This window comes from Lepidochelys kempii, chromosome 14, assembly GCF_965140285.1.
Source record: "Lepidochelys kempii isolate rLepKem1 chromosome 14, rLepKem1.hap1, whole genome shotgun sequence".
NCBI lineage: Eukaryota > Metazoa > Chordata > Testudines > Cheloniidae > Lepidochelys > Lepidochelys kempii.
In genome coordinates this window covers 16,837,013-16,861,709 of record NC_136393.1, presented here as the reverse complement: position 1 = coordinate 16,861,709, position 24,697 = coordinate 16,837,013, and the positions used below count along the sequence as shown (strand labels likewise).

The window sequence follows — 24,697 nt, the reverse complement described above, 5'->3', positions numbered from 1 at the left end:
GTGAATCCATGCTGGCTGTTCCTGATCACTTTCCTCTCATGCAAGTGCTTCAGGATTGATTCTTTGAGGACCTGCTCCATGATTTTTCCAGGGACTGAGGTGAAGCACATTAGCACATAGGAAAAGATGGTTGACATTTCCATAGCTCCGTCTGCCCTTTTCCACCCGTATGATCCTGTAAGGGGTGGGCAGCCGTCGGAGGGAGTGCCCCATCTCGCAGCAGGTGCTCAGCACTTTGCAGAGCAAGGCCTTTTTCAGAAGGCCCTGCTTCGGCTCCCTCTCCTGTGGATTTGCTTAGCCCCTGAGTGTGTGCTTAAGGCAGCGGAGTTCCACTGCGGGCTCACAGGTGAGGTATCTACAGGGAATGCGATGGGGAAATGAGCCATAGGAAATGCCATCTTTTTAGATTCCAGAGCTATTAAGACAACCCACCTGCATGCGTTAGGGACACTGAAGGGTCCCAGGAAGGGTTGCCAGCAGACACAAGGTCAGAGTCGTGCTTTGGTGCATCACGTGGTGACGTCATGACTTTTCAACGTGATGCCCTGACAGGGAATCTGGAGTGGCTGCAGCTCCTGGCAGGCCTTGCAAGGCCCTGATGTTACTGCTTTAGGTCATGGCCTCCCTCCATGATCATTTAGCTCAGCAGAAACGTGCAAGGAAGTGACCTGCCGGCAGAGGTGTGCGTGCATGTGAGGCATCACATCACACAGGAAGGCACCCTGGCAATACAGGGCCTGAGGAGATCCTGGAATGCCTCAGGGTTTGACAAGCTCTGAATAAAATACATCGGGCTTGAGGCTGAGATTTTCAAACAAGCCTAAGGGAGTTAGGCCCCCAAATCCCACTGGAATTCAGTGAGAGTCAGGTTCCTAATTCCCTAGGCAGCCTCACTGCCCCTGCCAAACCTACTCTTCTTATTGGGGGCAGCATTTTAACAAACGGCTACTCCACCAGTAAATACCTTGAATTTAAAGTGGCCCAGAACCACCTGTCTTTCCAGGAATGCACCAGGGGCCTGATCCAAAGCCCACTGAAGACAGTGGAAAGGCTCCCATTGACTTCAGTAGCCTTCAGCTTAGGCCCTGATTGAGTAACCTCTCCCGATGCTCTTGCAGCGAAGTGGGTGCGGTTCCTTGCCTGAGGGAGGGGGCAGGGTCTGTTCTAAGAATCAGGTCTTAGCTGGTATGTGGGAGGTCTCTGTTGCTCCAGCTAAAGATGAAGGACCCAGGTTCAGGATTGACCCACAGCTTTTGGGGTAGTAGCAACCCCAAGGGGGGGGGATGGGATGACTCCTTCCTAAGCCGCCACTTAGGGGTGTTTTAACACAGATGTTTTAACACTGCAGCCACCACCTCTTGCTAATCTGTCTTCCACTGTCCCTGCTGCAGGAATGCTAGGAATTAGGGGAGGGTTCAGTGGAAGGCAGAACAGATGGGAACAACCTTCCTTTGATGGGGTGGAAGTCCCTTGCAAAGCTGTGCCCCGGGCCTGGACAGAGAAGTCACTCACAAGTCAGCTTGAAGCTGGAGCGACTCCTGTCTGCAAAGCCCTTTGACAGTCATGACAACAGTTACTTACCTATGGAAGCCTGTTGTGGGGAGGAGGGAGAGCCCATTAAAGGAAAAATAACTTTCTGGAGGGAGTGGGCCCCAGTTAAAATTGGGCCACAGCTCCTTGTGGCAGAGGGGCTGCAGGCCAGGTGTAAATTCCCCTACACTCCAGGGAATTCCCCCCTACTGCAGGGAGCCTCTGCACCAGCCCTGGGTGCTGGAGTGTCCTGGAGCATGAACTGGTATGACTGGGGCAGGCCTGCACCTAGGCACTTCTGCACCCCTGCAATGGGCCATAGTGACCATTATGGGAGGGAGGGGGCATGCAAAGTAGGGCAGCTGGTAAAGAGTTGTTCTAAATAGCACTGGGGCCTGTACATGCCCTTGTGATCCCCTAAAAGGCCAGGCACAAGTTCTCTCTCCCTTGATCCCTGCACCGGTGCCTGTGCAAGCAAAAGGATGAATTGGGCCTAGTGAGTTTAAACTGCTGGTTTGACACCATATAGTGCTTAATCACCACTGGGAGTGCTTAGATCTCCCAGTGCCAGGAGCCTTAGAAAAATCGTAGGGGTGGGATTTCCAAAAACGATTGGCCCAACTCTGTTGCCATTGACATCAAGGCCAATGCTGAGTGCTTGTGAAAATCCTACACTAGGTAAGTAGAGGGAGAGAGACATGTGTTACTTGGTTTGTTGGCAGATTGCAAGTTTTTCCACCTGTTTTGATTTTTCCAGTCTTTCTCTTGAAACATGTAAGTTTTTGATCAGAGATAGGCCCAGACCAGGGCTCTTCAGCTTTGAGAACAGTCGACTGTAGATCTGATTCCGGCTCTGAATGTCACGACTCTGCTCCTCTGACTCTACTTTTTAGCTGATTGCATTTTGCAGTAGAGTCCCAGTCAGATGTACGTATATGCCTTAAGCCTTATTTTAGCAGGAATGGTCTGTACAGAACTTAAAGCTCTTTATAACTCCACATACTGTAAGGTCCCTGGAATGCAATGTCTGGAGAGGGGAGGGGACGATCTTTCTTTTTAGTCAGGACCTTTCTTGGAGAAAGGGAACAAAATATTCTGTGCCACTCAATTGTTTCACAGACATATGCCTCGGAGATTCAGATCTTATCATCTCTGCAAACAAAGAGTCTGAGAAAGAAGGGTGGGGAGTCTCAGATAAACTAAATTCCCTTTCCCAGGCAATATCTGATCACAGTTTGGCAGGGTTGGGGTAGACACACTATTTCTAAGCACAGGTGACTTGACTACCTGTGTCTGATGGATCATTCAGAGACTGGGAGGGGACAGATCTTAGGAATGGTCGCAGTTCAAAGAAGCATCCCTGTGACTTCAATGGGACTTAAGTACATGCTTAAATGTAAGCGTATAACCTTTAGTGGACTGGCTGACAATACAGAACCTGAGGAAAGCCTTGCTGTTGGGCCCAACCTCTCTGTGGTCTCAGGGCATTGTCCCAGGAGCAGCTCGGGGTTGAGAACTTCAGAGCAGAGCAGCTCTGGCTACCATCCCTCCTATAACACAGGCAGGGATGACTGACAGGGGTTATCAGCCACTTTCTATAGAGCATGGGGAATTTTTTAAAAATTATGTTGGGTATTGGATATGGCTGTGGGGAGCTAGATGGATCACCCCCAGAAAGCACTGTGAATTTCTCCCTTTTGCCCTTGGAGTCACAGTGGAGAGCTGGGCTCCCTCCAGAACCCATCGAAGGTGCTCCATCGATTGGCTAGCAGTGGACACTGCAGCCGCTGGGGGCCTCATGTGCTTGATTAAAATACAACCAAGACCCACCTTGTGGTTTGCCGCTGCATATCCCGTTCAGCAAACAAAAACGTATTGCTGCCGGCCCAAGACTTCCAAACTCATTCCACCAATGACCCCTGCTTTGATGGGCCCGCAGTGCTTGCACTTTGAGGAAGCATGTACCAGTGAGCAGCCTGCTGTGTAAGGACAGCAGTAGCTGGACAGCTGCCCTGCACTTTAACCTCTGAGCACCCTTTGCAATGGACACCTCACTATGAACAAACTATACAGGTATAATTTGGTTTCCCAGACAGTTTGGAACGAGCAAACCTCTTTGGGCAGGGTAGATTTATTTAGTTTGCTTTCTGGATCGCATACCCACACGTGGGGAGCTGAGACTAGAATGCTTCCTGTAACTCCAAAAGCTCTCTGCCTCTTCACAGCAAGCTCCCGTAGCTGCTACCAGTAGCAGGTCTCTTATCCTCTCTGTACTTCAGCCACAAGGAGGATGGCATCAACTGAAGGCTCTGCATGAGCAAGGCCTTTCAATTCATGCTTAACTTTATGTGGCATTGATTCAGGCATGGGCTTGAAGTGGATAGAGCCACTTTAACCCTGCTACGTGTTGTGACAGTTTCTAACCAGGATAACTAATTTTTGAGTGTTCAGACCTGTTCCTATGTGTGCTGAGGGACCCCTGCCCCTCCATGCTTGCCAGTAGCAGCTGCCATCTTGATGTGGTCACCAGCAGGTGACATCTTGGAGCTGACGGCATCCCCCACATCGGGTTGCTAGGCAGCAGCGTCTTTGGCACCTGTTTCTCATCTGGTCCACATCACTGAATCGGAAAGAATCCAGCACCATGAGTGTAAGTCCTGGTGCATGCCGCACAAAAGGCGCCAGGGGATATCTGCCCTTCAAGTTGGGGGGCTGTTCTCAGTTCAAGGACACGTACCCGGTGTAGCTCCAATCAAGCCAGCGTGCTAAAAATAGAGCAAAGCCACGGCCGCTCCAGCAGTGAGAGTGGCTAGCTGTTCTGAGTGTGTATCCAGGCTCTCGGACAGGTACTCAGATACAGTTACTCAGGTTTGCTAGCCCTACTTGCCGGGGCCGTGCTCTATTTTTAGTTCAATCAGAGCTAGTACCAGTCTATCTCCTTGAACTGAAAATTATATGCTTGAAGTGCGGATGTAGTCACAGTGCCTACACCTGGCCTGAAGCTGAGGCCTTGCCAGAGAGCCTGAGTACATCAGGAAAGGCCAAGCGGAGGAGTCAGGGGTGAGCTGTGTCTCAGAGGGGTGAGGCTTGAGGAAGAAGGTGGCAGGGGCTCAGGTTGGGTTTTCTCCAGTTTTTGCCTGAAGGTGGCAAACTTTCTCTCAGGAATCTCCTTCCGTACAAGGGTGAACGTGCGCTGGGTCAGCCAAAAATATCCGGAGCCTGTAGTGGGTCTGGATTGGGCAGACCAAAGCCCTGTAATGTCATAAACCAGGGGTGGCCAACCTGTGGCTCTGGAGCCGCATGCGGCTCTTCATGGGTTAATATGCGGCTCCTTGTATAAGTGCTGACTCCGGGGCTGGAGCTATAGATGCTAACTTTCCAATGTGCCAGGGAGTGCTCAACCCCCTGCTCTGCCATGCCCTCCCTCTTCCCCCCTCCCCACCAGAGCCTCCTGCATACCGTGGAACAGCTGATTGCAGGAGACATGGGGAGGGAGTGGTAGGCACTGATTGGTGGGACTGCTGGCGGGCAGGAGGCGCTGCAGGTTGGAGTCGGGGGGAGCTGATAGGCTGCTGACGTATCACTGTGGCTCTTTGGCAATGTACATTGGTAAATTCTGGCTCCTTCTCAGGCTCAGGTTGGCCGCCCGTGTCATAAACTAATCTTCACCACTGGGCGATGAGAGACCCTGAGCTCCTCAGAGGCCACTGCTAGAGCACCCCTACTTGGAACCTCATCTCAATCTCTCCTCCACCCTAGCCTCCCCTGTAGCTTATCAGAAGTCTTGTTTTTTCCCTTCCTCCCACCACGTACCAGTCTGTTTGCATAGCCCCTTCCATTCTCTCCAATCTCTGTTCAGCAATCCAGAGTCCTTCAGAATGTGTAAATATGCACGTAGGGAGTTAGAAAGAGCAGGCTAGTATGTGGGACAAGAAATCTTTATGAAAAGGGGTTACTGTCTATGTACAAGGGCTACCTTTCAAATCCAAACCTCCACTCTGTGTCATTTTCTCCTCCCAAAATACCCAAAGCGGTAGATTGTTCTCTGCTGCCCACTTTGCAACCCTGCAACCCGCTATGCCAGCTATGGACATCTTCCACCTCCTTGAAAGCATCACAATCATTTCATTGCTGCTTCAGGTCTGCAGAAGTGCTGGGAACTTCAGCTAAAAGGGGGCTGCAGTCCTCAACCCCTGCCAGGCATACTGGGGAAAAAGGCAACTCATCATTACTGTATTTGTTAGGGAATCAAAAACGCCTGCTGAACTGCCAGGTATCAAGCGAAACACAGGCCCACCATTAGTTTATTCAGATGACAGTAGTGTCTGCAGGCCTCATTGTGCAAAGTGCTGTGTGAATACACAGTTAGGCACCATCCCTGCCCTGAAGAGTTCACAATGTAATCAGACAACGCAGGGAGAGGGGGAGAAAGAGAAAGAAAGTTGCCCTCGGTCAAACGGCAGGTTAGCAGCAGAGCTGGGACTAGAACTCACTCCTCCTTCCCTCCAGTTCAGAGCCATTCAGGCCAGCTGTACCAGACCAATCCGCAGATCATCTAGTCTGACCTCCTGTATAGCACAGGCCAGAGAACTCCCCCAGAGTAATTCCTGGAGCACAACCATCTGTCATGAGCCCACTGGAACGTCAGTGAAAAGTAGCAGCTCAGAAGGTGGCGATGGGGGAGCTGGGGGAAACAGCTAAGCTGGTAAAAAGACAAGAATGAGCCATGTTCCTCGTGGCTGGCTGAGACCAGGTTCGCTGAGATTCAGCCCAGAAAGAAGCTCAAACTGCAGACAAAGCAGATTTCTTTGAAGGGGGAGACAGGGGAAAAGGGCGGGGAAAGGACTGTGTTGGCAATGCTGGTAAGATCTATGTTTGTGCTGCTCAGTAATTAGCATCTTTGCTTCCTCACCAACTGGAGCATTGGTTAAAGGAAAACATGCACTTGGTTTGATCAGCAGTTAAATCAGAAGTTTTCCCAGCCTGAAACAGCGCCTAGATATCACAGGAGATAGACAGCCTGTATTGTATGTTAGAAAACAAAGAGGGATTTCACTCCAAGGAAGGAGGCCACTGCGAAAGTGACATCCTTAGTGACACTACAGGCAACCCTATCATTACAGTGTTTAAGGAGGACCCCTCAGCAGGCCAAAAGGAGGGGGCCACATCCCTTTGCTCCCCAGTGGTTGCAGCTGTGCATTCAGCCCTGTTTAGCACACAAGAACCCACCCCAGGTATCACGGTAAGTAGGCAGAGGGCACTGGGGAATGGCGTACATCCTGGGAACCTGGTGGAGCTATCTGGAAACCCAATCCCGGAGCGAGCTCTGGCATTTTTCATACAGAAACCTGGGAAGAAGGGCCAGGAGGCAGGCTACATTATCCGCCTGCCTTTACCTGTCCCAGGCTCCTCAGACAATGTCTCTAACAGCATGCTTCTTGTCTCGTCCACAGTAAGGCATTTTAATATAGGCACCTCATGATACGCATCCCTTCCCCAGATGGCCCCCTTCATCCAGAACAGAGACTGCCACGGGAGTCGCTTTGAAGTGAACCTTCTGTTTGCTGATGAATAGGAACCTCTTCTCCCCTTTCTTAGGGGTCCCAGCTGGCAGGCTGGAATGTGGAGCTGCTGTAAACTTATCTCTCCTGCCTCTGAAAGTACAAGTACGCAGGTGGCCTGCAGCCTCGGGAAGGCAAGCTCTCATCCACTAGATCCATCGCTCTCTTGCACACAGCGCACACAATCTGAGCACCTGGTACTGTAAGCCCTCCGATTTCCTACGGAGAGGTTTCAGGATGAGGGCGGTTTTCCATGGAAGTCAAAGCAGTTGCTCAGAGCAGTCTGGGCATTACCCCAACTCTGTTGCACAGCCTTGATCAGCTTTGAGGCTTAGTTTGTTTTGAAGGTGATCCTGATATACTGACAGGTGTCATTGTTGACAGAGTGGTGGAGATGGGGCGGTTGGGAGAGCATATGCCCTTTGCTCCTCCTATCAAAGGTCTGTGGTTCTTTCTTGGCAGCAGCTATGTACCAACACCCTGCGGGACCCATGCAGTCAGTCTAGCCGGAGCCTGCAGAACAGCAGCCTAGATTCAGCCTTTGGAATTCATTCTCACAGGGAGTCAGCGAGTCACATACGTAGGCTCCATTTTGAAAAGGTCTGGGAGGCTTGATGAGTAGATCTGCAACCTGAGCGTGTGGTACAGATGGTTAACTGTTGTGCTTCCAGGGTAGGAATACTCCCAAATGGCACAGCATTGCACAGTTGCCCAAGTGTGTTTTTTATCTCCATCGGAAACATGAGGGATTGGCCAGTGGCGGGAACTGGCTGCTGGATTCCGTGGGCTGATGTGCAGATGTGTCATAGCTAATCCTCAGTTGTTCTGATCACTCCCAAGAGAGGCTTAAGGAAGAAAAAGATACTGGAGAGGCTGAGAAGTTCAAGTTAGATGCTGTCCACACCGAGGCTTAGTTTCAGCCCATTATAGATGTAGGAGCCAGCCATGGATTTCAATATTGGATCTGACTGAACTCTTCCCACTTTTGAGTGTGTTTCTATCCAGGGATTTGGCCTTGGCCTTTCTTTGGTTTGTTTATTTAAAAAAAAACTCAACAGGAACATGAGTCTTTTTCAAATTGCAAAGGAGTAAAGAAAATAATCCAGTAGGCCAGGAGCTGGTGACTAAAAGAGACTATTGTTTGCAGAGAAATTCTCCTTGCTCAGAGAGGGCAGCCCCAGTGAGCAGGTGACAACTGGCTTCCTGCCATAAAGTGATCTACTGACAGGTGACCTCTCACCCCAAGGGGAACAGTAGGTAGTTTAAAGAAAGGAACCCCAAGGCTGCACCCTCCCCTCAGTGACCTCCCATTCTGCTCTGGGTCGTGTTACCATGGTGACTTTGGGAGCCATGTTAAGTCAGAGGGCTGGTATGGAGGGCCAGAACTATCCGAGCTTGGATCTCCTGGTGCCATGCCAGGAAGCATATGAAGGGGGTGGGATTCCCTTCGGCAAATGTGAATAAACCCAATTTTCCCCGTGTGGTTCTCCTGGACTGAAAATCACTGCCGTGAGCACTGTCATTCCAAAGAGACTGGATATCCAACCTACGCAGGTGGTGTCGGAGAGAAGGCTTTGGATTCTTTGACCATGGGATGGTGTTCCAAGAAGGAGGAGTGCTAGGCAGAGACGGGCTCCACCTAACGAAGAGAAGGAAGAGCATCTTCGCAAGCAGGCTGGCTAACCTAGTGAGGAGGGCTTTAAACTAGGTTCACTGGGGAAAGGAGACCAAAGCCCTGAGGTAAGTGGGAAAGTGGGATACTGGGAGGAAGCACGAGCAGGAGCACGCGAGAGGGCAGGGGTCCTGCCTCATACTGAGAAAGAGGGATATCAGCGAGTTATCTCAAGTGCCTATACACAAATGCAAGAAGCCTGGGAAACAAGCAGGGAGAACTGGAAGTCCTGGCACAGTCAAGGAATTATGATGTGATTGGAATAACAAAGACTTGGTGGGATATCTCACATGACTGGAGTACTGTCATGGATGGGTATAAACTGTTCAGGAAGGACAGGCAGGGCAGAAAAGGTGGGGGAGTTGCACTGTATGTAAGGGAGCAGTATGACTGCTCAGAGTGCAACTATGAAACTGCAGAAAAACCTGAGTGTCTCAGGATTAAGTTTAGAAGTGTGAGCAACAAGGGTGATGTCGTGGTGGGAGTCTGCTGTAGACCACCGGACCAGGGGGATGAGGTGGACGAGGCTTTCTTCCGGCAACTCACGGAAGTTACTAGATCGCAAGCCCTGGTTCTCATGGGAGACTTCAATCACCCTGATATCTGCTGGGAGAGCAATACAACGGTGCACAGACAATCCAGGAAGTTTTTGGAAAGTGTAGGGGACAATTTCCTGGTGCAAGTGCTGGAGGAACCAACTAGGGGCAGAGCTCTTCTTGACCTGCTGCTCACAAACCGGGAAGAATTAGTAGGGGAAGCAAAAGTGGATGGGAACCTGGGAGGCAGTGACCATGAGATGGTCGAGTTCAGGATCCTGACACAGGGAAGAAAGGAGAGCAGCAGAATACGGACCCTGGACTTCAGAAAAGCAGACTTTGACTCCCTCAGGGAACTGATGGGCAGGATCCCCTGGGAGAATAACATGAGCAGGAAAGGAGTCCAGGAGAGCTGGCTGTATTTTAAAGAATCCTGATTGAGATTACAGGGACAAACCATCCCGATGTGTAGAAAGAATAGTAAATATGGCAGGCGACCAGCTTGGCTTAACAGTGAAATCCTTGCTGATCTTGAACACAAAAAAGAAGCTTACAAGAAGTGGAAGATTGGACAAATGACCAGGGAAGAGTATAAAAATATTGCTTGGGCATGCAGGAGTGAAATCGGGAAGGCCAAATCACAACTGGAGTTGCAGCTAGCAAGAGATGTTAAGAGTAACAAGAAGGGTTTCGTCAGGGATATTAGCAACAAGAAGAAAGTCAAGGAAAGTGTGGGCCCCTTACTGAATGAGGGAGGCAACCTAGTGACAGAGAATGTGGAAAAAGCTAATGTACTCAATGCTTTTTTTGCCTCTGTCTTCACGAACAAGGTCAGCTCCCAGACTGCTGCACTGGGCAGCACAGCATGGGGAGGAGGTGACCAGCCCTCTGTGGAGAAAGAAGTGGTTCGGGACTATTTAGAAAAACTGGACGAGCACAAGTCCATGGGGCCGGATGCGCTGCATCCGAGAGTGCTAAAGGAGTTGGCGGATGTGATTGCAGAGCTATTGGCCATTATCTTTGAAAACTCATGGCGATCCGGGGAAGTCCCGGACGACTGGAAAAAGGCTAATGTAGTGCCCATCTTTAAAAAAGGGAAGAAGGAGGATCCTGGGAACTACAGACCAGTCAGCCTCACCTCAGTCCCTGGAAAAATCATGGAGCAGGTCCTCAAGGAATCAATTCTGAAGCACTTAGAGGAGAGGAAAGTGATCAGGAACAGTCAGCATGGATTCACCAAGGGCAAGTCATGCCTGACTAATCTAATTGCCTTCTATGACGAGATAACTGGCTCTGTGGATGAGGGGAAAGCGGTGGACGTGTTGTTCCTTGACTTTAGTAACGCTTTTGACACGGTCTCCCACAGTATTCTTGCCAGCAAGTTAAAGAAGTATGGGCTGGATGAATGGACTATAAGGTGGATAGAAAGTTGGCTAGATTGTCGGGCTCAACGGGTAATAATCAATGGCTCCATGTCTAGTTGGCAGCCGGTATCAAGTGGAGTGCCCCAAGGGTCGGTCCTGGGGCCGGTTTTGTTCAATATCTTCATAAATTATCTGGAAGATGGTGTGGATTGCACCCTCAGCAAGTTTGCAGATGACACTAAACTGGGAGGAGAGGTAGATACACTGGAGGGTAGGGATAGGATACAGAGGGACTTAGACATATTAGAGGATTGGGCCAAAAGAAATCTGATGAGATTCAACAAGGACAAGTACAGAGTCCTGCACTTAGGATGGAAGAATCCCACGCACCGCTACAGACTAGGGACCGAATGGCTCGGCAGCAGTTCTGCAGAAAAGGACCTGGGGTTACAGTGGACGAGAAGCTGGATATGAGTCAACAGTGTGCCCTTGTTGCCAAGAAAGCCAATGGCATTTTGGGATGTATAGGTAGGGGCATTGCCAGCAGATGGAGGGACGTGATCGTTCCCCTCTATTCGACATTGGTGAGGCCTCATCTGGAGTACTGTGTCCAGTTTTGGGCCCCACACTACAAGAAGGATGTGGAAAAATTGGAAAGAGTCCAGCGGAGGGCAACAAAAATGATTAGGGGATTGGAACACATGGAGTTATGAGGAGAGGGCTGAGGGAACTGGGATTGTTTAGTCTGCGGAAGAGAAGAATGAGGGGGGATATGATAGCTGCTTTCAACTACCCGAAAGGGGTTCCAAAGAGGATGGATCTAGACTGTTCTCAGTGGTAGCTGATGACAGAACAAGGAGTAATGGTCTCAAGTTGCAGTGGGGGAGGTTTAGGTGGGATATTAGGAAAAACTTTTTCACTAGGAGGGTGGTGAAACACTGGAATGCGTTACCTAGGGAGGTGGTGGAATCTCCTTCCTTAGATATTTTTAAGGTCAGGCTTGAGAAAGCCCTGGCTGGGATGATTTAGTTGGGGATTGGTCCTGCTTTGAGCAGGGGATTGGACTAGATGATCTCCTGAGGTCCCTTCCAACCCTGATATTCTATGATTCTATGAACCTGTAGGGGACGCCACTCCCACCTATTGCTGCTGCCCCTTCTCAGTGGGGCAGAGTCAGGGAGATAATCCCTCACCACTCCCCTCACCTTTCAGGCCTGAGGACAGAATGAAGGGATAGAAAGGAGGGCCTAGGAAAGTCAGACTTCCAGCTCACTGCACCCAGCTGCTGGCATGGAGCTTCCATTTCACTGCCACGCATCTCTCCAGAGCACAGGGGCAGATTTGGATCTGCATTTACTGTTGACTTTAGTCACTGCTTCTTTGAACTCCAGGACAATGGCATCTCGACCCACCTGGCAGTGAGCCCATTGCCCTTTGTGCCTGCACAGAATAACAGAGACTTCTAGTGGGCTAAATCCTGAGCGGGTGAGAGCACGCTCCACTCCCGTGGGCTTCAGTGGGAGCCATGAGTCCTCAGCACCTCCCTGGGTTTAGCATGATGACTTCAGTGGAAGGGGCCCAGTCTCTCTCAGGATCAGAGTCCCAGGTCGTAAGCAACTTGGTGCAGAGACCACAAACAAGCCTCACTAACATCCCAAGCCAGGGCTTGAACCCAGGTCTCCAGGGCCCTTGTCTAAACTGGGAATTGGTCTGGCACCAGCTCCATTGCTAGCCCAGATGGAGCAGCAAGAGCGCTAGTGCAGCCCAGGAGCTAGCATCTTTACCGTTCTGTCATCTAGAATCTAGCCCTGCTCAGAACATGGTTAACGCCACAATGCTAAATACACAGGAGCCCTGTCTACACTACAGCTGCACTGGTGGTAATTACGGATCTTAAATTTGCCAGTGTAGATGCAGCCGGGGATGCAGGGCCGGAGCAAAGCTGCATGTCTGAGCCCCACTCAGGCCCGTTACTGTGCCTTTGAGGGTCAATGAAACGCCAGCAGGCCCGTTTCTCTCACTGCTCCAGGCAGAGCATATTGAGGGAACACCAGGGGCTTCTCTGCTGGTTAGCACTGGCTAAGGCCAGATTAACCCCACCCCACCCTGGGCTGGCCTGTTGTGTGCCCTTTGGGGGCTGGGTTGTCTCTCATTCCCTGCATCACTGCCTTTATGGGCCACAGTTAATGTTTAAACAGGGACATTTTTTGCTGAATGATAAATACCGGTCACGAAGCTGGCTCGCTGAATCCCAGCCTAAAATGCCTCTCCTTTCCTCAGCCTCTGACTCCAAACACCATGACCTCATCTTCCTGAACCTCCTCTTCAGACTCACCCCCAGCAGACACAGCCATGGGCAAAGGCAGGACACTGTCCTAGCCCACTTGCTTCTGTTCTCAGCTACCAAAAAAGACAGAAAAACCTAGCCTGGTTCTCTGGAATTGTGGCCTCTCTTTTTAAGGGGGCGTTTCTGCTTGTGAAGGGTGTCAGCCATGAAAGCTGAGGTTTGCTGTTTGCCCACAGGACAGTTACAGCATGGACAGCAGCGGTACAAGCTTCCCCTGTGCCATACTGTCAGTGCTCCTGCGTGTGGGGACCCCACTAGGGGCAGGAGGGGAGTTCAGTTTCCATTGGCCTCTTCATTAACAGCTTAGCCTCTCTTCTGAGAATGCCCACTTTGGGCAAATTGAATGGGTAGTTTCTCAGATGTGGACATGTGCCCACTAGGAACTCTTCTGAGACCCACCCACTCATTTCGTGTGGGCCGTGAAATAGCCATCAGATGCCAATGACTACAGCTGGTCGGAAATTGCCTGATAGAACAGTTTTATCGGAATATGCTGATTGGACAAAGATCAAACTGTTTCCTGGGAATGTTCCAATTTGGTCTAATGTTTCCTGGGAAGTAATCAAAATGTGTTTTGTTTGTGCTGTTTTGACTTTGATATCATATTAAAAGAAGCATTTTGATAAGATCAGAGTGAAATATTTTCAGAATATTTCATTTTGCAAAAAGTTCTTCGAGAGACTTTTTGTCCAAGATCGGGACAAAACCAAGTTTTGGAATCATGGAGTTTCCCCTACGATGGAAATTCCAAATTTTAACCAGCTCTACTAAGGACTTATTCCCGGAGGTGAATGGCTCCTTAGGAACCTGCAGGATGGTCCAGTGTCCCCACTTTTTCCAATAAAACAATCAAATCTGACCCCTTGAATTTCCCAGATTGCCCCAACTTCCGTCATTGGTCTCATCAATTTGGTATTAGTTAATGTTGGTGAAGTGCTGGAGACATAAAAGGTGCTAAATGCTCGGCTAATGGTGTAAAATACTATACACCTTTCATGCTCCTCTGGCATGCCTGGAGTTCCTCACTTGGGTGTATTGTACAGTGCTATAGGATAGATTGGTTCCCTGCATGTCTCATGTTAGAAGATGTACATGTCACAATGGGCAAAACTGTTGAGGGCCCAGCACTGAAGAGGGAAAACCCCTGGTTTGATGTAGCACCCAAGTCACAGGGAGCCTGTCCAAGCCAGTGGCCCCTGAATTTTCCATAGGGCCCCCCAGCTTTTGCAGGTCTAGTGCCCCTCTACCTGAAACAGATACTGTTGGGGTTGTTCAGGCCCTTACCTTTTGGCCCATCCAGGCCATGTTCAGATGTATCTGATCTCAGGTTGTCTCATGAATCCGGTTGTTACACGACTGGTCTATGCTGCTGCTGGTACTCCTGTGCTCAGTTGTTCTCACTTGAAGGGGACGGGGAGGCCTGATAAACACGGGAGGTGATGGCTTGGCTGCACCTTCCCCCCTGAGGCTCTCTCTGTGTGGTCTGTTCTAGCCTGCTGCAGCAAGAGTCACTGCTGTTGGTGCCTGGAGGGATGTCCCGACATACTGGGAGCCATGACCTGAGAGGAGAAAGCAGCATGGTCAGGTGAGTAGTGCTGGGATAAGGAGGAAATTAGTTGCCATCTCTCATGTTTTTTCCCTGCCGATTGTTCTCATTGGAGGGGCAGGGGAGTTACTGTGGCCTTCTAGACAGGGGATGGTTCCATCAGCATCAGACAGCTGGGTTTTGTTGTTTTCCTTCCCAGGTGACGGTTATGCAAGGGGAAGGCACTGGGCTGACAGCTCTGCACAGCAAAGCCCTCTAGGTATCCCCAGACCAGGCAGCAACAGGACCAGCTTCTACCTTGTCTTGCCAATGCCCCCAACCCAGCCCTCGAAGGCCCATCTGTAGGATGGGATGGAAGTTTAGTCCCCTGCCTCTGTGCTGAGACTGCCAGCCAAGGGCTTGCTTACTCCCAACTGCTTTCCCGTGATTGGACTGGAAGGAGGCCAGCACCTCAGCTCACAAGGGACCCCAGGCACCTGCCAGATGGTGACAGCCTTCCGTGCTATCTGGACGGGAACTGGCCACCGCGTGGTTTATTTCTTTCCATTCATCTAACTCCTTGGTGAGAGGGGAAGGGCTGCTCTTCCCCCAGGCTGTGCAGCCCATCTCACCTTCACCCCTCCCCCTGGTGCATTGACCTCCAGGAGAGAGCCCGCACCAGGCCTGTACATTACCAATGCCCCACAGAGTTTTCAGCCTAAATGGACAGGGGCTGTCACCCCCAAGTTACAGTGGGAACCGGGGCAGAGAACAATTAAGGGACTTGCCCACAGTAACGGCGGGCAGTCGGCCGAGGCAGTAACAAAATCCATAACTCCTGAGTGCCTGTGCCAGAGCACGCTCACCATCCCCCCCTTGTGCCAGGCCACAGTGTGGCAGGGTTTTTTTACTGTCATGCCCCTTGTTGCTGGGCAGATTCCATGGCTCAGCCCTCCAGCCAGGTCCCCTTTCCATTTCTGGCCCTTTCCAGGGGTAAGGGAAAAGTCCAAACAAAACAAACCCAGAGTCTCCAGGCCATGATGCCCAGCCTTCCGTCCCCATCTGGGACTCCTGGTGCCAAGGCTTGTACTTCCCTCTCTTGTTTGGGGAGGGAACCCAGCCCACCCGCTCCTCTGGGTTCCAGCCGAGGGACCCGCGTGGGGCAGCTAAACGCTGCTCTTTATAATCCCTCACCGCTACTCTTGCCTTTGCCTTGTTTGTCAGCCTCTCTCACAAGGCTGCAGACTCCACTGCCCCTGCTCTGTCTGTAGTTCAGTTTCCTCATGTGTCTTCTTCCCAGCCATCCGCTCAGATGCTCCCTCAAGTCCACTCCCTGGCAGCTGGGTTATGCCTCAGGCATTTAATAGCTCTCCCCTTAGCTCTTCTCCTAGAGCTAGGTTCTCATTCAAGCCAGCTGTAGGTCCTCAGCCGGCTTCTCCTTCAGTTGTCCCTTTCCCCCCTCATCTGCCCTTTCACCTTTGTGTGTGTGTGTGTGTGTGTGTCGGAGGGAGGGAGGGAGGGAGGGGATGGAATGGCTCCAGCTAATGCCTCATCTGCCCCCGCTCTGCGGGAGGCAGCAGAATATATGCTGGTCCCCTTCCCAAAGCTCATCCCAATTGGCTGGGAGGGAGAGGAGCCTTGTCTCACCCACTCTGCAAGGCTTCTGGTCCCAGGCCCTTAAAGAAATAATAACAAGTTTGCCCCACAGACACTATTTATTCCTGGGACTCCGTCCCCCTATGTCTCCTATTCCTAGGTCTCTGCATACATCTGCCTGGTGGCCAAAAGTTTAAAGGGCCATGCTATGGGATAGAGGTGGGCTGCCATCACAGAGTCAGTCTAGTGCCTTAAGATAGTGCTTAATTTGTGCCTGGGCTTGCCACATCAATTATGGAAAAAAAAAAAAAAAAAAACAAAACAATGGCTTGAGCCCCAGCACCTCTTTCATTACAAATTAAGCACTGCCTTAACCAGAGGACCAATCTTCTTCCTTATTGACTGCAAATGGAGTCACAAGGGCTCACCTCTGAATCGCTGAGCATCTCAAACTGGGCTCCCAAAACCCAAGGCGCGCAAAATTAGTGCATAGATTTGAACGCTTAAAGCAAAGTGACTAGTTCAAGGTCACACACTGACCCAGTATTGCAATTGGGACTAAACCCCGGGTCTCCTGACTCCCAGCCTCCGATTCACTAACCATTAGACCATCAGGAATCCCAGTATGAGGGATAGGAAGAGCTACAGCAGAAGCTGTTGGATCTTCTTATGATTTCCCCGCACATGAAAGAGAAATGCACACAAGTGAAATTCAGTGCAAAAGGAATATTTAGCTCTTCTCTTCTTTTTTTCCAGAGGGAAGCCATCTAAATATTCTTCTGAGCCTGGGAAGGCTAAACCCACCAAGGAACAGGTAATAAGCATATGCTTAGTGCTGTCATTCTCATCACTTTGTCCTTGTCTTTCCAAAGTTTTTAGTCAGTTTGGGGTCTGGGAAAAGAAAGGAAGGGGAAATGTTCTCTGAAAATAAGGTCTGTTTATTTGAAAGGTATTTGACTTACTCACCCACACACGCCATGGCACTTCTCCTAAGAGACTGAGTCATCCTAGATTTGCAGGAAGGATAGGCAATTCTGAAAAGGTTAGAGGTTTGGTTTAGAGAAGCAGACAGAGTTTCAGCCACTCATTAGCTCTCTCCAGACCTCCTGCCAAACTGGATTGGGACTCTCAAGAGACAGGCATTTGCTTTTGGATGCCAATGACTTTCCTCACGGCATGTTTGTGCCTGAGAACCCAGCTCTGGGTGGAACCCAAGGAAGCGAGAACATGAAAGATACGAATGAAAAAGCAAGCCAAACTCTTCTGAACCTCAGAAGAGCTGTAGCATGGGGTGAAGGTGGGGAAACCTCTTCTTTAATCCAAACAGCTATACCAGTGACAGCCTGCGTGGTGACACTGAACTACTGCAGGAGTTGAATGTGAGCTCTATTATGTTTTGCCCAGGATGTGACTGGCAAGGAGCTGGCCTTCTCTGCACCTTCCCAGTGAAAATAAATAAGCAAGAAGTCATAGCTGGTGGGTGGAAGAGGAGGAGTGTTAAGCAGCACGTGTGGGAGTGCTAAGCCCAGGTCTGTACTGTTCATACCAGCCAAACTATGGTAGAACAGTGGTGGAACATCAGTGTTCTACCAAGGCAGGAGCTTGCTCCAGTGCCATTTGAAGTCAGTGGGAGTCGGATCTGGTCCACAGTACCTAGTCCTGCAGCTCTTGCTTACCACTGGGCCCACTGTTCTACCCGTCTCCACTAGCTTGCCAAGCTGTGGCAAAACCCCATTTAGAATTCTGCTTTTGCATGGCTTTCACACTGGCTCGCCTGGCCACTGTAGATGGGATCTATCTAGTGCTCAGCTCCTCAACCCTGTATTCATGCTTTCCATGGACATGCTTGGTCTGGCTACGACTTCAAGCTTTAAAATCAGCCAAGGAAAGTACATTTGAGCTGTGATGAGGAATCATTAATAAGGTATTGGAAGCCTCTTAACATAGAATAAGTCTGTGGAGGAGACAATACTGCTATTGTTTATAGAGCACTCTTCATCTCTAAGTGATTTGTGAGCTTTGATTAACTGATTCTACCAACACCCCTTGTGAATTGGGTATCACCATGCTTCTTTTACAGATGGGGAAACTGAGGCAGAGAGCAGGGAAGTGACTTGCCGATGGTCACACAGCAGGTCAGTGGCAGAGCCAGGGACAGGATCTAGGAATTCCCAGCTCACAGTCCTATGCTCAGACCAATATGTATAGAAGCTCCTTGGGAGAGGGTCCATCCTTTTGTTCTGTGTTTGTACAGCACCTAGTGCAATGGGACCTTCCTGGTCCATGATTAGGGCTCGCAATAATAACGAATAATTCAAACAGCTGCAGGTGCTGAAGAGAAATACAAAAACTTCCCTGTGGGGTTAGCAGATGTCTATAGGTGAGTGCATCCCTTTCACACCTCCCTGGCACCTGGTAAGGAATGGAGGTGTTAAGGAGAAGTGTGGGATGATTTCAAGACCGAAATGTGGTTCATTCTTCTTTCAGGCCAGCTCATGCCCTCAGTCACTGACGTCAAAAGTGAAGGCGGACCCCAGGTTTGGGAAGCTCTTTCGATTCCACATCCCAGTGCTGATGTGGGCACGGCACGTCACCCAGGAGACCCGGAACAGACTGAAGGAGCGCAGCGTCCCATATGGCTGGCAGGGCTTGTCCGACACAGGTAATGGGAGTGATGGTACACTGCAAACCCCTTTGTGACATGCCAGACGCCCCATTCCTGGTCCCAGGAATCATAGAATCATAGAATGTCAGGGTTGGAAGGGACCCCAGAAGGTCATCTAGTCCAACCCCCTGCTCAAAGCAGGACCAATTCCCAGTTAAATCATCCCAGCCAGGGCTTTGTCAAGCCTGACCTTAAAAACCTCTAAGGAAGGAGATTCTACCACCTCCCTAGGTAACGCATTCCAGTGTTTCACCACCCTTTTAGTGAAAAAGTTTTTCCTAATATCCAATCTAAACCTCCCCCACTGCAACTTGAGACCATTACTCCTCGTTCTGTCATCTGCTACCATTGAGAACAGTCTAGAGCCATCCTCTTTGGAACCCCCTTTCAGGTAGTTGAAAGCAGCTATCAAATCCCCCCTCATTCTTCTCTTCTGCAGGCTAAAATATATAGAATAGTCTACCCAACAGCCATCTGAGGGGGACAACTTGAGGCCAATCGAGGCTGGGACTGGTACCTCCATTGTGTTGGGTCCATTATAAATACAATAGGCTGGATAAAAGAACGAAAGGAAAGTGATGTAGAGATGGAAGATTATGGATCTCATCACCAGTTCTCTTAGCCGTCTGTCCCCTGCTTTCCATCTATAATTCCTAGCTCAGTTCTAGTTGTGTCAGCATAACCCTATATCCCAGTGCTGCCCCTGCAAGCTTCCTAGCAGACGCTCATATCATAGAAGCCTCCAAACTAATGAGCTCTGACTGGCAGAGAGGCCAAGGAGTGAACATGGCCACGGAGCGTGAGCTCCCTGCTCACCTCGAGGAGTGGCTCCTGCTGTGGAGACACATGGGCAGGGAAGCTGCCCATGCTGCAGCTTTTGGGAGAACTGCTCCTCCAGCATTGGGACAGGCACCTTCCACCAGCACTTGCTTCCTGTTTTGAGTTGGGTGGCTATGTGGGATGGGAGGAGGGGGTGGGGCAGCTGGGGTGTGGGGGAGCAGGCCAGCTGGGGTGGGCAAGCGGGATGGGTGGGGAGCAGGGCAGCTAGAGTAGATGAGTGGGATGGCGGAGGGGAGCAGGGCAGCTGGAGTGGATGAGTGGAATGGGAAGGGGGAGCAGGGCAGCTGGGATGGGGGGAGGGATCGGGGGAGGGGAGCAGGGCAGCTGGGCCGGGGAGCGGGATGGGATGGGAGGGGGGAGCAGAGCAGCTGGGTTGGAGGAGTGGGATGGGATGGGATGGGGGAGGGGAGCAGGGCAGCTGGGGTAGGGGAGCGGGATGGGAGGGGGGAGCAGGGCAGCTGGGTTGGAGGAGTGGGATGGGATGGGGGAGGGGAGCAGGGCAGCTGGAGTGGGGGAGCAGGGCAGCTGGGTTGGAAGAGCGGGATGCGATGGGGGAGGGGAGCAGGGCAGCTGGGGTGGGGGAGCGGGATGGGAGGGGGGAGCAGGGCAGCTGGGGAGGGCGAATGGGATGAGAGGAGTGGGGTGAGGCAGCAGATTTACAAACCAAGTGGTTACACTAAGATTTCCCCTGCTCCCTGCGTCTCTGTAGAGCAGCCATCTCATCCTGTGCCTGAGGGGAGTGGGGGAGGTTGGGCAAACCACCTCTGAGGGTAAAGGGTGATCTCTGACAAGAGGCTCAGGTCAGGCTGGAAATGCTGGGCACTGGTTGTTTTACGAACTTCTTTGCCACGTAGACAGAGAGATTAGCCAGAGGGACATGTACGGGCATGGCTGGGTAGAGATCATCCTACAGCCTAGGCCTTGATTAAAACGCCTGCTGTGTAACCAGAGAATGAAATACCTTTCAACTAAAGCCCCTCCTCCCCAGGGAGTTAGAGCCCATGGAGCAGGAGGGGACTGTTAGGAAATGCTGCAATCAACATCTTGTGACATTTTCCTGAATAAAAGGTCCCAGTGTCTGTGCAATGATTAACTCAAACCACAAGGCTCTCAAACAACATGCTCCATTGTTGCTGGCGACTGGCTGCTGGGAATTGTTTCCCTTCCTACCCCACACCCACCCTCTGCACCTCTCCAGCCGCCAGCAGCACGACTGTCTCAATGGTGAGGTGACAACGGAGGCATTTGGGGGCTGTGTGGGCAGCACCAGCTGCGAAGAGTTGTGCCTGAAAGGGACAGGGCAGGGTTGCTTCTGTCTCAGCACCCCTAGTAGGGCAATGAGAGCAGAGAGCTCCATACGCCCCAACCGCAAAGAGCCATGACTCCGACGGTAACCTTTACACTGCTCCCAAGCCAGCCAGACACACCCAGGGAGGGCTGGGGAGCCGGTGGAAGTCGGGGCTGCTGAGCTCTGAGCTGGGCCCAGTTTAAACCTTGTAGACACCTGCACCTCCGCTCTTGCAATACGAGGCTGGTGCTGACTAGCCTCTTTCTTGCCTGGATCTGCAGCCATTGCTTCCGCCTTGCATCTGCTCAACGACTCTGCCAACAGCTGGCTGTTCGACAAAGCCAGGTTCCCTGAAGGCTGCGTCCGCTGCGCCGTGGTCGGGAATGGAGGGATTCTCAATGGATCCCAGCAAGGCAAGGAGATAGATGCCCATGACTTTGTTTTCAGGTATGGAGAGCTCAGCAGCCCACACATCCTGGGAGCTGTAGTTTGAGGAAACCAGGGACATTTACCTTTGACAGGGACCGGGTCATTGGGGCTGTTTTGCTCCTTAACTAGCAGAAGATCCTGCTTAAAGATCTTGTGTATTAACAGTGGGCAGGTCTAATGGGGTCCTAGGGCATTCTTAGTAGGGCAACTCCGGCTGTACATTTCATGCCCTCTTGCAGCCATGGCTATTACTGCTGCCCATTGTGGGCGATGCTGCTTGATAGCTTGTCATGTGGCCCCGATGCTCCAACAGATTATTTGACATTAACAGAGACCATATGGCAAATCCGTATCCCACAGTTCCCCTTTCAGGCTGCTTTGGTCTTTCCTGGATGCCCCATTGTAAGGCACGTTCCAGTCACTTTGTACCAGCACAGCCTCATCCTGTGGGATTATCTGCCCCCAGGGTAGGGTTTGTGCAATTAGGAGGAAGTTGTAACCACTGTCGGTGCTTCCAAGACTGCACCTGCACTTCGGCCAAAGGGAAGACATCAGTATAGCACTCTGCACACCAGTGAGGGGAGAGGAAATGTACACCAAGGACACCAGAGCAAATCCTTGGTGCTGTAAAGGGGCTGTGAGATATTTATTGCCCAAGCGAGAGAGACCTCAGTTTGTAGCATCCCATCTGAGTGACGCTCCTGTCTCTCCTCATACAATAACTGCATGGTACCCAGCATGGCTACCTCAGAAGGATGAGGGATGAGTCATCCCTGCTGGGAACTTGAACCAGGACTCTAGGCCTTTCAAACTGCACGTGTGGCCCTCTGTGCCATCCCCGTGTAATAAGGTGTGAGGGACTTTAGGTAACAACTCTACAGCTGTAAACTGGCACACAACCCCAATTAGTAGCAGCATCAATGGGGGAGAATCATACTTAGTGCTCTGTGGTGAAAGACCAGTCCTTAATCAGAGCCTTTGTCTTCTCCCTTCTCCACCCACAGGCTAAATGGGGCTGTGATCAAAGGCTTTGAAGATGACGTCGGGACCAAGATATCCTTCTATGGTTTCACGGTGAACACAATGAAGAATTCCCTGATCGCCTACGGAGAGTATGGCTTCACCCAGATACCCCAGTCCAAGGTAAGCCATCAGGGCTGGGAGGTGTTGTGCAAATATTTGATTGGACCTGGAGAGTCATGCAGGCCGTGGCAACACCCGCTGAGGGATGGAGCTTTGCTGACCATCTTGGCCTTGCTGACCACTGACACATACCACCTTAGAACCCACATAAAGTGCAGGAGACCCTGAGACCATCAATCCGTGACTCTTCCTGTGAGGTCTCCCTGGTTCCTTTCAGCTCCACCAGAAACCTCCTCCATGTTTGAGAAGCGCTGGGTGTCCACGGCTCCCCACACTCAATCTTACCGCCAAAGAACATGTGTATGTTTAGTTGCCCTGCGTTTGTGAATGAGGCTCTTGCATCTAAGTGGGGCTGAGGGTGTGACAGCACCCGCTACACCGAAGCATTGTATGTATTTTGTGCCTCCCGCCCCGCTGCAGGACCTGCGGTATATTTTCATCCCCTCGGACATACGCGATTACGTCATGCTGAAGTCAGCCATACTGGGCAGCCGTGTCCAAGAGGGGTACGACAGAGGCGATGAGTGAGTAATGCTTCCAGCCTGCTTTCTGCCCACCCTGAGCCATCTCAGGCACAATGCTACTGGGCAATGGATGTCCTCCAGCTGCAGGGTGGATACAGCATAGACAGCATTAGTGCATACTGCCTTCTGCAAAGGTGTCTCAGCCCTCTCTAAGGTACTTATGTGGCCCACATTACAATAGTATCTGAGTGCCTCACTGTCTATATGTATTCATCCTCACGACACCCTTTTGAGAGAAGGGCCATTATACAGATTAGAGTACAGAGACTTAAGTGACTTGACTAAGGTCCCACAGGAAGGCTGTGGCAGAGCAGGGACATAGGTCTCCCACATCCCAGGCTCGTGCCCTAAACACTGGACCATCTTTCCTCTCTCTGCTCTGTCTTCAGGCCTCAGCAGCACCTCATTTTCACAACCCTGATTGAAGCAGCTCTGAAAGTATCGCCCAGACCTCCCCAACGCCCAACCCAGAAGTAGTTTAATGCAGAAAATCTCTGCACACAAATTATTCTCCTCCTTCTATTAATGACAATAATTTTTCACAAGCACCCTTCATTTGTAAGCAAAGTTAGAGGGGAGCAGAATCAAAACAAGGCTTACACTGTACATCTGGCTGCAACCTTAAGTCCATAATAAAAATGAAAGCTCTTCAGTGTCTCTCTGAGTTTCTGCCTCAGAGGAAAAGTGTTAACTCTGCGCTCCAGAGAGTTGTATTTTTTTTCTTTAATATTTTCTCTGTCTGATACCTCTGCTGCTGACAACCGGCACCACTGGTCAGTCTAAATATTCAGATTCTTTTCAGGTTGTAATATAAACACTGAGCTGTCTAAATACTGACTTGAAATGAAACTATTCCTTTTGATCTTCCCACCACAGCCCGCGGAAATATTTTGGACCAGAGACATCTGCAAAAAAGTTCAAGCTGCTGCACCCAGATTTCATACATTATCTAACAGCGAGGTAAGAAAAACCAGGCGCCACCTTTGAGGAAAACATTGTCTCAAAACACTCCAGCTCATTCGGCAAATAGCTCTGGAACTGCCCCAGTTCTGTTCACTGAAGCCTGCCCCACAATCAAACCCCTCCAACCTCAATCCCACCTGTTCACTGCAGTCTTCCCGCATCACTGAAATGCAGTCCAGTCCCACTCAGTGCATTACATCCCCGTCACTGGAGCCCAACCCACTGTGATCCATCTTGGATTTATGCCCACGTGCTCCTATTCATTGCAAGCCAATCCAGTTTCTTGCAGGCCACTGTGTTTCCATTCACTGCCATGTAGTCTCATCCTTTCCTCGGCAACCCACCTTGTTCACTGGGATTCAGTGCAGCCCATCTCTCTCTGTTTCACTGATCTCACCTATTATAATCCCTCTTTGGTTACAGATTTCTGAGATCTGAAATAATAAATACTCAGTATGGGTATCTGTACATGCCCAGTACTGGTGCCCTCATGCTACTGACAGCTCTACATACCTGTGACCAGGTAAGAGCCTTCAGGGCTACCTTTCTTCAGTGCCTAGTACTCTGCTGGTCAGCATGAATAAAGGCTGATGGAATGAGTGTGGGGTGGAGTTAAAGCATGTTCCTGGCTTGGTTCTTAACCCTCCTGTTGTAGGACCCAGAAATATTTGGGTAGAGCTCACATGAGCCCCAACCTGGTATGAATTATTTCAC

At 50.8% G+C, this 24,697-nt stretch overlaps 1 protein-coding gene across 1 annotated transcript in view; it reads left to right on the top strand.

Moving 5' to 3' along the window:
* ST6GALNAC2 (ST6 N-acetylgalactosaminide alpha-2,6-sialyltransferase 2) overlaps positions 1-24,697 on the top strand; it is a 31,277-nt gene that overhangs the window by 4,882 nt on the left and 1,698 nt on the right. The window contains exons 2-9 of the mRNA XM_073311076.2: positions 14,503-14,595; positions 16,888-16,945; positions 18,619-18,793; positions 21,206-21,371; positions 22,358-22,496; positions 22,917-23,020; positions 23,897-23,980; positions 24,407-24,506. Of these exons, the coding sequence (XP_073167177.1) occupies positions 14,503-14,595; positions 16,888-16,945; positions 18,619-18,793; positions 21,206-21,371; positions 22,358-22,496; positions 22,917-23,020; positions 23,897-23,980; positions 24,407-24,506 (919 nt within the window). The remainder of the gene's footprint in view (positions 1-14,502; positions 14,596-16,887; positions 16,946-18,618; positions 18,794-21,205; positions 21,372-22,357; positions 22,497-22,916; positions 23,021-23,896; positions 23,981-24,406; positions 24,507-24,697) is intronic.